Raw genomic sequence first — 17,909 nt, 5'->3', positions numbered from 1 at the left:
GAGAGGAATCTTTTGTAGAACACACAAGATGTACTGCTTGCTTTAATTTGAAAGGAATTAACCGCCTCCTAAGTCACTCAGCCACTAGAAAAAGACTATATTGAAGTTGATGCTTTGAATGAATGTTTAAATTTAAAGGAAAGAGAAAAACCACCTACCATAGTTCTGTATCACTGGCTATTGTGTGGAATCTTTTACAGACTTGGCTTACTCGACACAAATCGAGTTCTAAAAGATAACTGAAAATAGTAAGGAGTACTTCATCGGGAAGGTCCGACTGGAGGTATTGTGCTGCAGTTCTGATCGTACCAGAGCCTGCAAAAAAATAAAAAAATCGAGGTTTTATGAGCAATAACAAATAAGAGCAAAACATGGCTAAAATTTGTAAAATTACTTTAATCTGAAAAACCCAAAAAGTGCGGAAAAAAACACATGCATCATTCAGGCACAAGAGCACTCAGACGCATTGCCAAAATTTTAGAACTCAATTTGTTTTAAGATTATGTTTTTTATCTAGGCATCTATGAATCTATGGCATCCAGGAGTAAATTTCACCTATTTCTTGCAAGAAAAAAAAGTCTCTTTGGAAGTGAGGAAAACCTAGTGTTGAGCAGAAAATGCCTGATTACGAGCAGAAGCAGGCGAGTGAAGTTGTGAAAGGAGAGAATCCCAATGGATGAAAAGTCGATAGTCGAAGTGAAAAAGAAGAAAGAGATCTTTACTATTGAGCTTAGTGGTTCTAGTTTTAAGAGGGTTGGCTAACTAGGGATACTAGATGCCTGGCTATTGCCTGGATTTGCCCAGATTGCTTCAAAAACTTTGAATGTCATTGTTGTAATCCAAGTGTTGGACAAAATCTTGGTAGAAGCTTCTTTAGTATCCCCTTCAGTCTTCCAACCACCTTCTTTTGTGTCCACAAATGAATGCATTGTTAGTCTATACCCGGGATTACCTAATTTCAGTCAATGATGGGACAACAAATACTGCCTCTAATGGCACTATTGGAGCTTATGTGTTAAACTATTTAATTATAGTGCCTAATTTTTTGTATATTTTTTTATACATATTCGTTTTGTTATTGAGGACACAGAAGAAGAATCCCTTATGAAATTGGTGAGAAATTTTGTGGAAAGCTAATGAGAAAAATGTGGAAGCTTTAAAGACTCTACACCTTTGGATTTGAGCCCTTACTATCCAATCTAAATGGATCTGTTGAGCACATGAGTTGCATTCAAGTGAGTAAACTTTTAAGTCTTTGAGAGCACATAGAAATCCTGCTCAACATAGCAGAAATTGCTAAAATTCACTTCTTACCGCTCAATTTGCAGTGTGTAAAACGCATTCTTGAATTTACTATGTTTGCACTTGAAAATATGTGATACAGACGGCGCAAAATGCCCAAGAAGATGTGGATCATAGACACATCTGATGCGCTTGACTTGACTTTTATGTTTTTTGGCCAGTAGAGTCTACTTGGTTACCTGCACTTGTTGCGCGCAACTGACCCATTGATTAATGCCTGACTCAGAAATCAAATTGTTCTTGCTTTAATTCAGGATTTACAATGGGGAGTATTTAAAATTAAAATTGACAGCTCAGTGGATACTATCCTGCATCTACTCTTCTAAATTTGATAATAACACTATGGTGCTAAACAGTGGGACTCCGTCCACACTTGAGGACTTTTGTCTTGTCCCCACGCAACCAACCAAAATTTAAGAAGCATGAGCGATCAGTTTTATGCCACTCTTACGCAGACACCATCACACAGTCTAAGTTTTTCAAATTTTGGACTGGCTTCTTTTTTTCGTCTTTCCGCAAAATCGTGTTCTTTTTTAATGAGAATATTTAAAACCAGGGTTTGTTCCCTCTAGAGACCAATCTGATTTATTTTTCTATTATGACTTAACGCAGGTAGGTAGAACATGTTGACAGGTGTCATTGAGTTGTTTTTGACCTTTAGTTCCTAGTTTTTACCAGTGTTCAATTAGTTCCTAAATTAAGAAGCCAATAAGAACCAATCAGTTTTATTCCATGTTCCTTCCCAAATTTGGTTTATTTAACTGTAAACTGCACGAATTTCTGCTCGCTTGTAGTGTTTTTTTTCCTATTAAAGTCACCAACCATCAAGACTTAATTTAACAAATTAATAATACTTGTCTAGGCTTCTCTTTCTCCCCCAAACCAGCTTTTGCATTTGTTGGGAGGAAAATACGATGAGTTGATGAAGTGAAAATTTCTTGGGAAACCATTCCGAGGATTTATTAAAAATGGATCCCTGCTAATTTCCATTTTTTCTTGTCTGCCTTACTATCAGGAAATTCATTTAAAATTAGGAGGAACTGGTTTGACTTGAAAAATTTTCAAAACTGAATGCTGGTTTCGTTCAAACATTAAAGCCAATTTTCTGGTTGATTTCACAGTGTAAGAGGAGATGACAACTTCTTGGTCAAATTTGACATACTGAGGCAATGATAACCCTCCGTTGTACAGTTTTTTGTCTACTTCTTGTGGATATCAATTTTTCATGAACATCACTTCACAACCTTTACCTTAGGAGGTGTAAGAAAGCTTTCACCTTATGAAATAATTGTGATTGCCTTATGATTTTCAAGAGTGTTCAGAGTAAGCTCCAGGCTGAAAATTTTGACTTTGATTGATGAGTTCATGAAATCTAAATGCTCAATGCCAACTAAATTAAACTGGTAAAAAATTGAAGCAAAAAAAAAAAGACCGTCTCTCGATCATTCTTGATAATTTTTTTTCAGCCTTGTCAATTTTTGCTTTCCGTCCAAGCAATGAATAAGGTATAATTAAAAAAGTGAATTTAATTTTGTTCCTATTCCTAGAATCCTCTGATAATGCAGATAGTAACTTGATGGTTGTGAATAGAAAAATCTTTGTCACCAAGGGCATATCTATTTTAGTGAGGTCCCTTCTTACTCTAATATCTATTATTGAAGTTCTCATATACCTCAAAATTTTTAAAATTTTTTAACTTTTGTGTTTGAATAAGGAAGAGAAGGAAAAAGTCTCAGAACTAAGTCACACTTGGATACAAATTTAGTGCGCATGCATGCACAAAAGATACAAAATATGACTAAAAATTAGTCTCAACCAATCTCCGATCAAATAATGATCAACAAAATTATGAGGCATGCTAAATCAACAAAATCTAAAATATTTTGTTTTTGTTGATTTAAAAAAATTTCAGAATAAAACACCACAGTTTGTAAGAGAAAAAATATGGAAAAAGCAGAGCAAACAAGTGAGCTTAGGATGAATAAGGTAGCATGTATTGGAAAGGTACACGCTCAATATTTATCGATCATGGTAAGGATGATTTGGAGTACATTTTGCAATTTGAACTACTATTTCTGACTCATAATAAAAGTACCTATCTACATAGGGAAACTAATGACACAAAAGCTGTTTCTAGAAAGAGCCAGAAATAATGGTACCATACTGGAAAATATAGACCATTTTATCCCTCCATATTCTCCAAAAGTAGAAAAAAAACAATGACATCCCATGGAGTTATTCTTTCATAATAGCTCAGTAGGAAATATTCTCATGTAATCTCTTGATTGAACTATTTAAACTCAAGCAGGTGATCTTATGAGGAATTGACAACAAACATCTACTTCTACTGAATAAAATTTAGAGATAAGATATGTGCTTGCTTGTGAGAGACACTGACGCATGATTGTTACTAAAGATAACTCTCTTGCCATGAACAGAGGAAGTAAAAATTGATTTTAAGAGTCACAAGCTCACACTATGCTAAGAATTATTTTTGCAAAAGTGACTTCAGTTGGTATTTCCTTTCAAAAGTGAAGAAAAATCAGATCAACTGGGCAAGAGAAAGAGATGAAATGAGAAATCTTGGCTGGGCATGGGCCTAAATTGCTCCACCTAGATTCACGGAAACAAACGCGAAAAAAGTTGGGCGATTATCATCCAGACTGATCATAGATTTGTAGCTCTTTTGTTTTAGAATAACTTAAGTTTTTTTTATTTCTTCAAGTACCTTCAATATTTAATGCTATTGCCTATGGTCCAAGGAAACAAAACCATATGTTTAAAAGTATTGGTGATTCTTGCACATCAAACAGAGATCACCCTTGACAATTTTGGTGATGTTTTTGCTGAATGAAACCTCATTAGCAATTGTAAAACAGCAGTAGATTTACATTATTCTGCAGCAAGCTGGATTTATATTTCTCTTAATGTATACTGAGAGTGAAATTCCTTTTAGATTGCTTTTGAGGGATAAGGTATAAATATTATTGATTTAATAATCTTTGAATTCAATGAATTTTGCACCCACCTGAGGAGAGACGGATTCATGATTTTTATAATTACCTCAAAAGCCTACAAAATTAAGGTAATTTGTGCAGAGCAAGTATTCGAAACACTAATTCCATTGAATTAATGCTTTTCTTTAAGAAATGTTTTCTTAAGAATTGAATCCACACAACATAGATAGGTGTGAAAACAATTTGAAGCATCCATAAATACTTAGATAGTGGAATGAAAACTCATCTCTTGTAAAATTTGACCAAGGCTCAGAGAAATATCAGCCAAGATGTTCCTTTGCTATGTTGGACAATAAGGGACACATTATCTTACTGTATTAAATCTTGGAGAATTTATAATACTGCCTGAATGTTAATCTTTGAATCAGGAATATAATAAATGATGGTGAGGATACAGGATAGGAAAATTGCTAACATCCTTACAGGAAGAGAAAGCAACATTTAAAAGACAACAGTTGCAATTAGTTAGGCTCTTACCGGTAGATTCATTAGAAAGAGAGCAAGAACGTCTTGGTCGCTTGCGAGCAGGAAGCATTGAGATATAACTACTAGAGGTCGAGCCAGGAACAACAGCAGAGGGTAGGATGGGATGATGAGACGGAGACTTCCGCCGCAAATCGTACGGAGACGTGTAAGAGGTGCTCGGTCCTGCTGAGGCACCTGTTAAACCCACTCCTCCTGCACTGGCCACAGCAGGCGTAGGCGGCTCACATGGTTCTGAAAAATCAACATGAGAAAAATTTATAATTAATAACAATAGAAGAATTAAGTTTTAACACTGTGTATTACTACAGGTGGGCAGTTAAAATCAGTCAGGTCCCAAAGTTCTGGATGTCACCATCCACAATCAGCAAAGACAGTTCCAGGACTGTAAATTTTTGACAGTTTTAAGGTTGGTATTTAAGTTTTCATTGAAAACGTTCTCCAGTGTCCTAGAGAATATTTTACAAGGTGTTAAATTCGATTTTGTACAAATAGAGGGCAGTCAGTCTCATTCTGGTCATAATTAGGAAAATGCTAGGTAAAAAATTGAACTGTCACAACGCAAAACTATATTTTGTAAATTTAGACTACAAACTGCCGATAGCTCCTGAAACTTATCTTGATTTGAAATTATGGTATTTTCCTAGGAAAAAATGTCGGTATAAAAATTCTGTGTGTGATGGTGTCCACAACTAAGTATTGGAGTAACAGAAATTAGGCCTCTCATCCTGTGATTACTTAGTTCTGGTTGCAGAGGAGCTGGTATTTTAGAAACAACATATCTGAATTACCGCGATTGGAAATTTTCACTCATCATTTCTCAATTCAAGGAGAAACAAGCCAATATTGATGCCTGAAACTTTGGTAGGATACAAGGGAAGAAATCTTGTTCATTTGCAAGAAGTTAAGCTGGATGGATTTCCAATTTGAAAATAAAGTAGGACAGGAAATCTACAGCGCCATAAAATGAGAGGATTCCAAGTTTAGTCATTAACATGTCATGCAAATAAAAGTCTGAATGAAAAATTGAATAATGCGCGACTAGATTTTTTTTTTTGGCGCACTAAAACTACCGCAACTAAAGACCCTGGTAGTTGACAAAAATCATTCCCATTTTAAGTGCATATTAAAATAAAAACCATTGATGAAACACAGCAGAGCTAAGCCATACTGATTAAAAAGAGATTTATGAACTAAAATTCAGCTGGGTTACTGGGCAATGTGGAGATGATACTAGATGTCTACCAAAATGAGTTTCAATTTTCACACATGCTTACTATTGGCTTGATTTTACTTCCCTTCATAGCCACAAAATAAAAATAAGAAAATCTCAAGAAAGGGGAGTTGTATAACCTATTGAATAAGCTACTGCACAGCATAGTTTGCTTAAGGGTTAAAAGATACTTCCAAATAAATCGATTAGTTATTATTAATTTTTTCTGGAACTGGTCCATGGAGAATATGCTTTAGAACGGATGTGAGGCACCAATTTAAGGGTTTTAACAAAATATGACAGATTTCCACTAGAATTTTATTAAAGCCCACATACTTATTTGTTTTCATCACTCTTGGCCCACTTTAGACCTAAGATATCCCATATAGATTTTGACAACAGAAGCTTAAAATTCAGCCCAGAACAGAGGATACTATGAAGTCATTGTATTTTAAATGGTAATGTAATATGTTTCGGTAAACTGAAGATGCCTGATTGTAATTGGATGGCAAAAACTCTTTTATGAAATCACTAAGGATAGTAAAACAAAACAAGAAAAGAAGATAGTCAGACAGGGAGGAATTGAGAAACTGTTCTAATTAGATGCCCATCCTACACATCGGTGTCACTACTCCTGAATCAGTGCGATTTACAGCCGCTAGCTCTGACTAAGATACGAGACTAAAAAATCCATGCCACAAATGAAAAGTTTCAAATGAGGCCAATTCAACAATGCGAATTCAGAATGACAGGGAGACAACTAGCATATACTTTTTGACCTTTCTTCCTTGCTATAATGAGAAGATTAAGCTTCATGAGCTTAGGATCAACTTCTGTTTGATGTCTGCCGTACACAAAAAAGGAGAGTCAGACTTGGTAATCATCAGCTTGATAAAACGGTTAGAACTTTTCTTTGCGAAATGCTGATTTGGTTTGCCTCCATTCACTGCTTGACAGCACCCTTTCCTCTCAATAAAAATGACAGGAGTAGAATGAAAAATGAGGAACCTTTCATGAATAGAAGGGATTCCGGGTTAGACGTTTCATAGTCGATGGTGAAGCAGGAAAAAATTATTCAGTCTAGAAAGAGGTTGTGGGAAATAGGAGGAACCAAATCACAATGAAGTGAACAATGATGAGTAAAGTAGGATTAAAACATCCATAATGAGTAAGGTCTAAGAAGTATCCGATCATTATCATTCAGGCATTCTGACAGGAGAACCAAACAATGGAAAGGTGACTGACAGGGTACACTTCAATAGAACTGAAGAGTGATACAAAAGTTGAGGATGGAATCAACGAAATTATGAACATGCGGTAAAGAATTACGCAGATTGAACTGTTGGGATTACTGCCAACGACGAGTGCAACTCATAAATGGTACCTTGGTGCTTATCTAGTGCACTAATGAGGGTTACATTGTGAATTTTTCTGAGGAAAAGCTAGCCATCATGGACCCTTGATCCCTGACAGTTCTAGGAGAAAATGCATGATGGAAGTGAGAAATCGAAACTGGAAGAGTCAAGGAAATGAAATTTGCTCGATATAAGTGCGAAGGAAGGTTCGAGGGGCCGGAATAGGACGAGAAATTTCATCGGAATTTCCTATTTCGGTATACGCCTAGACGACGAGTGATGACAATTTGGATTTACCTGAACCAGGTCGTGAGACGGGTATCCTGTTTCCACCTTTTCTGCGCGTTCTCCTCGCATATGCACGAGTAGCTGCTATAGATGCACTTGGCATCTTAATAATTGCACTACAATTAACAAAAATTTAATTTCAAACAAAAGAAATCATTCTAAACACTACGGTGGCCATTTTCTCTCGAGACCGCAGACAGAAACATTGATAGCCAATCATACGTCACGGGGAAGTCACGTGACCTCAGTTGAAGAATGGACGGAGACGCGTTGCCCTGTGCCAATTGTATCTCATCTGTTTTAGCATGTTTAATTTTAGCCACCACGTTTGTAGGGAGTTTGTACGTTTGGAAGTCTCCCCATTCCAGGTAATTTTAAATTTTAAATCAAGAGTTTTACCCTGTACCCTTGGGGAAATATTAAATTTATTAGAAATCGCAGCCCCGAGATCGATTGTCACGCTACGTAATGGGTGCGCAGCGCTGCCAACATGAATTGCTCTGATAACAGTGTTTTGTAAATAAAGCCCTTATCATTATCTTTAATTGATCCCTTATCTCTTTTGCCACTCAAAATACTTTTGAGTCATTCGACATCAACTCATTAAATGTGAAAATGACTCTGTTTTCAGTTATTACTGGAATTCTGCTTCCATGCACACCTAAGAATTGTAATGAAAGTTGTATGGAACATCTGGTAAACGCAATCTTATTACCTATTTGATCTAGTTTTTTTTTTTTTTTTTTAGTTTTTACTTTTTGCCCTGTAACGGTGCTTTGGCCTTTAAATCAATTTTTAATGCATTTGCCGGAATGAGATTGAAATATCAGCAACTTACATATTGTAATTGTAAGGCTACAGTCCTAGAGTCACAGCTAAATCTGTGCAGCTGGCAGGTTTGAAAGGCATGATGGCTTAAAGCACACACATGGCATTCATTCATTTGATCATCAGCTAGCCGCTGAGACCATCTTTGCACCAATGCATGCTCAATGATGCTGGCATGAACAATTATATTTCAATCAAGAATTCTCGTAAAATGTTCATCCTCCGTAAGGAAACTTGTCACTTCTCTCACATTCAGAAAACTGAATGCATTTTTGCAAATCTTCTGTGCTTTTAAAGTAGGTACCCACTCATTATTTTTTTTTTAAAAATTCCGACGGATTACCTACCTGTGTTTGATAGTCATCTAGTAAAAAAATGAATAGAGTATCCAACATGGTCAACCAGCCCTGATGAAATAAAAATGGCGAAGTACATGCAGTAAATAAGTAAATCCATTCCTGGCTACAGAAGTCCAAAACTTGATGATTTCACATTGCTATCGTGTCTACGTTTACATTTAAATTTATCAAACCTTCCTCTTATCTCTCTAAATTTTCAGAAACCACCCTTCTGTCATCAAGCAAAGGTTCCTTAGCGGTTTTTTTATGACATTCATCTCACCAGTATTCCTGTGGTTATTTTTACCAAAGGAAATTCTCCAGAAAGTAAGTTGCTGCACCCTCCAACTCTAAATTTTTCAACTCAATGAGTCACCTATACCAGTAATTTTCATCCTAGGTAGTAGAGGTATATTTTCTGCTACCAATTGAGCCTCTTTAAAGCACCTATAAAAAAAAGTAACCGAGAGTTGGACAACGAATTTTAGGGGTTTTCATGCCTAATTCAGATGGTCAAACCTCTCATTCAACTTTTCTTTCACCATTGTTGGAAGAAAATTTTAATTGTGTGGTACAGACCTACTGTCATAAGAACACTACAATTGGATGATAAGTTAGATGAAAACTTGAATCTGACCTCTTTCTCAACTTTCTGTCTAACTTTCCATCCAATCTATGATGCCACTGGATGGAAAGTTGGACGAAGAATTAGAGCGATTTCTCCCAACCAGTTCTACCGAAAGCTGTATCTTCGTTAACCAGAAGCTGATAGAAATACCCAAATACTGATGCCTGGTGTTATGACAATATCACACAGCAGTGATTATTATATCAAATTTTTTTCGGTTCAACTTTCCATTCATTTTTTTGTCTGCTTCGATGAAGAGGTGGTTAAAAGTAAAAAAATTATCTAAATCGCAACTTTTAAAAATGTCCCAACCAGGTACTTATGTTTTATTATTTTTTTGTAAAAATAAAAAAAAATCTTGTAATTTTTCTTTAGTCTTTCAGAATGAGCATAGGATTCTCACGAAAAATTTCAGTGGAGACTGTTGGTTAGCTTTCCTTTAAAAAAATAAAACGTGAGCAGAGTCTTACAACATTGCAATCTGAGTTGGGTATGCATTTTTCGACTTCGGCCATCGATACATTTCGAATCAATGTATGTTTTTGAGCAACTTGTACCTGTTCAATTTATGGATACAAGTGAAAATTAGGAGAGTTTTAGTAAGGAGTACATTCAAAGATTCTGATGAATCACTTAGCAACAAGAGTATATTATATATATAAATCCTCAATAAATCCTCATTCCACAAATCAATCTTGAAAGGTCAACTGATATTTGATGTGATAGGTTTTTGTCGCATCGATTTTGTAATTCTTATAATGTCGATTTTCTATTTTCAGAATAGCATTCCAGAATTGCTGGGATTTCGACTACCAGGATTGATTCAAGCACTAGTCATACCTTTGTTACTGACTGTGATTTTATTTTTGGGGCAAGTAGCTGATGCAGCTTTTAGAGGCTTTAAAAACATTTTCTCAGGTATTTTTTGTTATATTCCAGAATTTCTATCAGTATTTTTAGAGTTTCAGTAATGTAGAGTAAATTTTTTTGTTGTCTTTATTGTGTTTTTGGATGGAACTTGATAAACTAGAACTTAAGCTAGATGGACCTAGCCAAGAAGTCTGATCCTGTGTTAAGTACAAGTGTAGGTATCACACGAGGGAGTAGAGTGTATAAAACTGCGTAATATGTAACGCTGAAAATGAGTGTGCAGTGTGGATTTTTTGGAAATATAAGATGTAAAATCTACACAAGGTTGTAATTTTTCATCACAAAATAATATGGCCGTTTGCAATTTTTTTAGAGGGGTGTGAACCTGTGTCACGGGTCATAAAGAAGGGGGGAGGGAGGGGGGGGATCAAATTTTCACTCTTACGCATTTTATGAATGGCCCATACATACACAAGGGAAAAAACATACAGGCATGCCCTGGAAGTTTTAAGGAATGATGTTGCATAGTTTTCTGTTGAAATATAAAATATGTTATCTTATCTTATGTGTTGAGAATTGAGATATTTGTTTTGCTAATTTTAAGTGGAATTTTTAGCACAAAAAGCAATTGAACTCTTCCTTACCCTCCTCTCCATGCATTTTTAATTTCCCACTTTTTTTAACTTTTCGAGTGTTTTTGAATGCATTCTGTTATCCTTCAATTTTCTGAATTTTTCTGTTTAACCTCCAGAAAAATCGAGTAAAACTGGCAATGATCAGTCATGGGATGGTTGTGAAACAGATCCAAATTTACCAAATTTTACAAATGCAAGTTTACCGTCAGATTCAGATGGTTGGTTTTATTTTTCTCTCTGTAAACTTGTTTACCAAGAATCAAACTAACAGCTTCTAATTTCTCTGCATGTCAAAAAAAAAAGAAAGAAAGAAAGAAAGAAAATGAAACATTGAGCAAACTTTACTTTCCCAACACACCTCTTCACTCATACTAATGAAATTTTCAAAAATAGATGGGCCAGCCACACAGGATGATCCAAAGTCTCACACCATCCAGATCATCCAGGATCCTGGATCATCCTGAAAAAGGGGAAGAATCCTAGGGGTTGTACGGAAGGTGCGAGACTCCTGGATTGGCCTGAGTAATCTGCCGTGCTAAGGAAGAACGCTGTATGAACATTCGAGAGTTGCCAAATTTCCTCGGATAAAACATGTATTTTTGACGAAATTTATGTATATTTTCCTTTAAAATTTTTAAATACGACCTATTTTAGATTAAACTACGAACAAAATGGTCTCAAAAATTGGAAGAAAAATCTTCACAATTTTCCCTATGAATTCGTATTTTATCAGAGGAAATTTGGCAACGCCTTGAGGCTCATTCGGCGTTTTTCCTTAGCATGGCAGTAATGTGTTATGGCCTAAGGGAAAAATATGATGCAAAGTGACAAGTGAAAACTTTTTGATATATTTGGCAAAAATATCTATAGTTTATTTTTTAATGCACAGAAGGGGAGATCCAGAAAATTAGTTTGTAATCCTCTCGGTGTGGGAGGAGGGGGGGGCGCCAATGACCTGAATCAAAGGTGCAGGTCAAGGAGAGAGAGGAGGAAAATTTTGAAATTTCGTACATCACCATGATGTATTCATGAATGGTCCCAGAGGGTCGATATAATTGAAGCCTTTTTTGGAGACTCTGTCGATTTCTGAATGCAGGGGAGGATTTTAAGGAATTTTTAGAGAAGTTTTCATTGTTTTGTATTTTATTAGTAAGACTGAAATATCTCTGAAAGTGTGGCTCATAAATATCATTAAGCCTACTTAAACCCTGAAAGGATCATAAAATAAATTGTAAAGTTGGATAAACATGTATGTGGTTCGTAATTTGAGACACTATGATAATTTCTTTTCATTCCTTGTTTTTATATTACGAGAAAATCGTCTAGATTTCATTCATAGAACTTCATGCTATACTTTTTCAGCCTACAAAAAAATCCTCAAGAAAGTCTGTATCAAGCGTGTTGATTTTCTCCTAAAAAAAAATAAAAAGTAAACTGAATTTTTTAATTACCGCTTCGTAGTTTCATCATCGATCAATCTTACTTACTAACCAACTTTTTTGCGATTATTTTCTTTCTTTTGTATTGCCATTTTAATTTTTTCAGTTTTGCTTTTGATGTTTGCATTACTAGCGGTATTAATGTCAACATGGATCCACTGAAATGAAACATGATAGTTGATAGAGGTGTTGCAATCAAGAGGTTTTTTCTGTATGGTCCGTTTTTGCCATACTCTTTGCTAAGATTTTCCAATAGTTTGTTCATTTTACAGCACCAAATACATGCATTAGTGGCAATTGTTCCACATGATAATCACTGAATTATTTTTTCTCATTCTCTGAGAAAATATTTGGGATGGACATGTTTTGTTTTGCTGCGAAATGTCCTCGGATTTTGTTAGAATCTGCTGGTTCTTGAGTCGTAGCTTACGTATCCTCTGAACGATATTAGGTGGTTTGGTTTCAATGAAACTATTTTTTCTATTGCAGATAAGGAAAATAATTGAACATATCATATTAATGTAAAAGAAAGTCTTGAATATTCCATTCTAATGTTGAATTTTTTGCCTCTTTTTTCCAGAGTGTCGGGACTTCTCTGAGCCACAGATTTGGATATGGTTACGCAACTACATAGTTGCACCTCTGTCAGAGGAAGTTATTTTTCGTGCATGCATGTTACCTCTTTTATTGACTTGTTTCAAGCCAATGGCTGCTGTATTCATTTGTCCGCTTTTTTTTGGAACCGGTAAGGAATAGTTTCCAATCAATTCTATTGGTCTTAAGATCTCTTTCGACTCTGTTTGTCTTCGTGAAGGAGGTGATCAAATTCAGTCAAAGACCTTGTGAAATTTCATAGTCCAAGTTTACGAATTTCTAAAGCTCAGCTCTGTTATTTTTGCCTATTTTTCATTCGTCAGGAAATGGAATCTTGATGTAACATAGCTCGCTCAAATCTTCAACAATGGAGAATTTGCACACGGAAATTTTATTGCTTCATCTGAGAGTGCCTAATGAGTTGAGTTCGCAGTATTTTTCATAATTTCTTTCAGACATGGGAAATTGGAGAAAAGTAGATTTAAAGTGACAAAATTTGCTGCTTAATGATGTCATCTGGCGGCATTTTCCATTTAAACACATGTATTTTAGCAGATTAGAACCAAGGATATCCTCGTACTCAGTTTTCCTAGCAGTGTCATATTAAACATGAAATTCACAAAATTTAAGTTACCTGCAAATTCTGTATTGGCCGTATTTTTATCTTGAAAAATGTTTTAAATGAAAGTATGAAATGTGACACATTCTTATCTTCTTTTTCTTTACTCTACAGCTCATTTCAACCGCTTAGCTGAGAGAGTCTTGGCGGGAGTTGACTTTAAACATGCTTTCTTGTTTTCCTGTGAGTATTAATTCAACTTTTATTTTTTTTAAATCATTAAATTTTAGTGTCTTGCAATTATGTAAAAGAAAAAATGAGTTACCTGCATCATTTTGAGTCATCACTCAGTATTGACTATCTATATTAATAGAAGCTCTATTGCATGTAGGTATGGGTGGCTAAATGCAAAGAAGCATTGAAAGGTTTGAAAATTCCGATTTTATTTTATTTTCCCCAAGGAAAGCTAATTCCTTGCAATTTTATGTGACTTTCCTGAGAATAAAAGAAGAAAACTCACATAAAATTTCAACGGAAACAGTCGTTAGTTTTCCTTTTAGAAAATAAAACATGAGAGGAAATTTATGTCAGAATCAGAGATAATCATTTTTTGGCTTGAGCCAATGAATTTTTTTGTAGGAACTTTTTTGTTAAACGGAATGAAAAGTCAGTGCTTGAGTTTTTGATACCAAACACCGGCTAAAAATCACCATCCCTGTAAATATGTCGTGAGTTATGTACCTCATTTTTGTGCCATCCAAAGGTGTAAATTTGCATTCCAACCCAAAAATTTTAAGCCCTGAACATAGTAGATGATAAGTTTAACTAGTTTTATTTCTAAACTTTATTCTTGTGTTCTCCCAAACCTTCTTTAGTGGTCCATTGACTATACTTAAATCTGAAGTTTTTGATAAATGTGTAGTTTTGATTTGAACAGCCTTGTGTTTAACTCAGCCTTTAAAATTTATTCCATTACTCGTTTTTCATCTTTTGCAGTTTTTCAGTTCATCTATACAACAATATTTGGTGCATATTCGGCTTACTTGTTCGTCCGCACCGGTCATTTTGTCCCTTCATTTCTAGCCCATGTTTTCTGCAACATTATGGGACTCGCAGATATCATGGAAATCGTTTCGCTGCCAGAGCCACGCAGGAGTATAACAGCAGCTATCTTTGTAATCGGTTTCATATCATGGTGCTACCTCCTATCACCTTTGACCAGTCCAGCTCTATACTCCAACAACCTGTTTTGGGCCGACAGCTTATCGTGAAGGAGTGATTTACTCTCGGGAGTCAAAACTTTTCTAGTCAGTGTGAATTTTTTTTACATATGAGAAACCAGTTGCTTTATGTTTTGAACCGTACCGTTGATAAGTTTTAAGTTTACAGGCTTTGTCAAAACATACAGGCGTATGTTTTTGTTATTCTTTGCCGCGGACCCAGCTTGATGTTTGTGGAAGCTTTCTTAAAAGAAAGCATTCAAAATACTGTTTAATCTATTAGACGTCAACATCACCAATTTTTTTTTAAAAAATATCAAATTTCTTTTAGGAGTAAGTGTTAATTTTAAGTTTTTGAAAGCAGGGTTTGAAAAAATCAAATCACAGATCTTTATCTTCAGAGGAGAACGGCACGGTTTAGTTCAGAACGTCTGTTGAAACTGAGCATGTGATAAACTCCAGAATATAAGCGTTCTTCTGGACCTCATCAACCTGATTGCTAAAAACAATTTTGGCTTGTGTAACAAGATAAGGCCAAGCATAGCCTTTTTTGTGCCGTGCAGTATACAATTTTTTAAAATCCTGTCCTGCTGTCATAAATGTCAACAGTGAGGCCAAAGAGCTTATCAGAAAAAGATTTAACTAGGTTTCAACATCAACTGCTTCAATTAAGAAGTAACCATTTTAAAGTTACTCAGAGAATAGTTATTAAATTAAAAGCTAAACGCATAGTTGAAACGATCATTCTCAACAAGACCGAGGGTCAAAAATGAAAATAAGAGAAAAACAGAAGAAGCTGCATTAATGGGCCAGTTTAAAATCTTAGATTAATTAATAACGTCATTAATTACTCAAGGGCTTTGATATTTTAGACCCTGACATTTGGAAAGTATTGATCAGAATGGTTTTGTTTTTTTTGTATTTTAATTTCTAGCGCTTCAGTCTTCCTGAGATTGACTGTTTCAAGTATTTGTTTACCTGTGTGAAGTTTTCACTGTGTCCAGTGTACAGAAGGGATAAACTCAATAGAACCTGGTCAACCACGTTCGTTCACTTAAACCAGTTGAATATTAACTTGCGTAAACTTAACGTACACTGTTTAATTCGTGAAAATGCATTTCCTTCAAATTTTGAAGGCGTCCAAATGAAAATCTGAACTAGAAGTACATATTTTGATGGGGGAAAGATTGTCATCTTCTAACCAGTTAAAACCGTCAGTCAGAAATATTTTGACAGGTTCTATTGTTCTGGAGTTCCCTCTCCACTTTCATGGGTCTTTTCCTCTGCATTTTGAATTTTATTTTTATATTGAGATTTTCTTTTTTCATTCATCAATTATTTTCATTTGGTTTAAGCATCGGCATAAACGGTAAGATTTTTTTCTCAATCGTTTCCCCTCTACATTTTTGAGGGACATTGCTTCAAAAATCGACTTTACGTAGGTTGTGAGCGTTTCATTGCTTTTTTTTTACCATGGTGCCAATTTGGAAAGAATTCGACTTTAGAGATCCTTCAAAAAAATTTTCAGTGATTAAAAATTTGTGCCACCCCCATACATTTGAGGTAAGCATGACAAAACGCACAACTCATGTAAACTTTTTAAACTTCTCTATAAGTCACGTGTAAGTTTGTTAGTAGCGAAGAGAAGAGGTTTAGATTTTCCAATTCTTTCTTTTTTTTCAGTGATTAAATATTCCAGACGCACGCAGATTTTCTCAACTACTGAGAATAACCACTAGAAGTTTACTGATTTATTATCAATTATGACAAAACATTGCATTTACATGTTTTTATAGTGCTATGCTCTCATGTACTGAAGCAGGCATTTAACCTGCATATCTGTTGAGGTTTTAATTCCTTGTAGGAAGGTAAACACAGGATCAGTTACCTGTAACCCGCCAAGCAGGCAGGTCTGTAAACTTTTAATTCTTATATAGAATACTTAACTTACTGTTAGTTGAACTTTCTACTAACTAGGTGATATTGGGCAATGTTCCCTTTTTATGATCGATGGTATCATCATGAGCCTCGACAAGCGTAGGGACCCTCAGCCCACCTTAGAGCCTGTTATTGCGGAGGACGAGTTTGTATTTGACCCTCTTAGAGGCAGCAGACATGGTCAGCTTGATTTGAGGTGTTCTTCACCCGCCCGGCAATGGTTGCCAAAAGGGTTGCAGAAACTTTGATGTATGACCACGGTCAAAAGTGACGTTATGATGTTTTTCCTTTCATGCTATTGATTTTCTACAACTCATCTGAGGAGTGAGACTTCCAGAACACTTTCTATTTTTATACAAATGTGCTTTTCTCTTTTAACTAGCATGATCTACCAGTCAGAATTGTGACTTGATTTATAGTAAGTATTTAACAGAACTTGGCGATGTGATATATTTCTTAAGACGACGCTGCCATAAAATATAATTAGGTTGTTTGAATTAATTATAAAAAAATCATACTGATTGGGAGGGATCTAATATAGCTCTTATTCATTTGACAAGTTTTTCTCAGAGACTCATTGTAAAAGTGGATGGATCTAATCTAAATCAGCCAAACACCACCAAAAATTGCCTAATTTTCTTGCATGTCATATTTTTTCAATAGGAAAAACAACATTCTGATTTGAAATTTTTTAAGTATATTCTTCAGAACTCTGGAGATGTTCAACGAATTTCAAGGTGCTATGGTGTTAAGTTTAATGTTACAAGAGATAAATCATGAGAGAAAATTAGACAACATGAAATATAGAAGACTAATTTGCGTCAAATGTGTCTAATGTGGAAGTTAGCATCCATTCAGGATGGCGCCTAAAGCTGAATTACTGATGCATTGTTGCTTTCCTATTTTGTTTTACTTGTAGGCTTTAAATTCAAAGCTTAGTCATTTGTTCTCAACTTCCATGAAGAATTGGCTTCACCACTTCTTTCAAAGATTTCTTTTTTCATAACGTACAATTGAATGTCTCCAAGATCATGTCCACAGTTGGGTCAATCTTTGTAGAGAACTGTCTTAATGAATGAAAAGTTCTTTTATTTTATTTTTCTTCTAATTCTAATTAAGTGTATTTTTTGTTAACTGTGAGAAATATTTACCTTCATTATACATTTCTATATTTGAAATTATAATTAATATTTTTTGTGGAA

General features: G+C 35.1%; 2 protein-coding genes across 4 annotated transcripts in view; one reads left to right on the top strand and one right to left on the bottom strand.

Annotated features, from left to right (window-relative positions):
- Positions 1-7,868, bottom strand: part of FBXO11 (F-box protein 11) — a 23,585-nt gene extending 15,717 nt beyond the window's left edge. The window contains exons 1-3 of the mRNA XM_019057756.2: positions 7,668-7,868; positions 4,797-5,036; positions 159-315 (exon numbers count right to left, since the gene is read on the bottom strand). Coding sequence (XP_018913301.1) covers positions 159-315; positions 4,797-5,036; positions 7,668-7,761 — 491 coding nt within the window. The 5' untranslated portion in view covers positions 7,762-7,868. The remainder of the gene's footprint in view (positions 1-158; positions 316-4,796; positions 5,037-7,667) is intronic.
- On the top strand, positions 7,869-17,909 carry Sras (Ras converting CAAX endopeptidase Sras). 3 transcript variants are annotated; one of them, XM_019057759.2, is made up of 7 exons: positions 7,869-8,026; positions 9,046-9,151; positions 10,232-10,370; positions 11,074-11,175; positions 12,977-13,141; positions 13,724-13,792; positions 14,546-17,909. In XM_019057759.2, the coding sequence occupies exons 1-7, from the start codon at positions 7,914-7,916 to the stop codon at positions 14,818-14,820; spliced, it is 969 nt and encodes a 322-aa protein (XP_018913304.1). In that variant the 5' UTR covers positions 7,869-7,913; the 3' UTR covers positions 14,821-17,909. The 3 variants fall into 3 exon arrangements, with proteins under 3 accessions (XP_018913304.1, XP_018913305.1, XP_072158088.1); XM_072301987.1 differs by lacking the exon at positions 7,869-8,026 and adding an exon at positions 8,175-8,354; XM_019057760.2 differs by lacking the exon at positions 11,074-11,175 and having other exon boundaries at positions 7,873-8,026.

Source organism: Bemisia tabaci, chromosome 6, assembly GCF_918797505.1.
Source record: "Bemisia tabaci chromosome 6, PGI_BMITA_v3".
Classification (NCBI taxonomy): domain Eukaryota; kingdom Metazoa; phylum Arthropoda; class Insecta; order Hemiptera; family Aleyrodidae; genus Bemisia; species Bemisia tabaci.
Note: the sequence above shows the minus strand (reverse complement) of the source record. Positions and strands in the feature narration are given on the sequence as shown.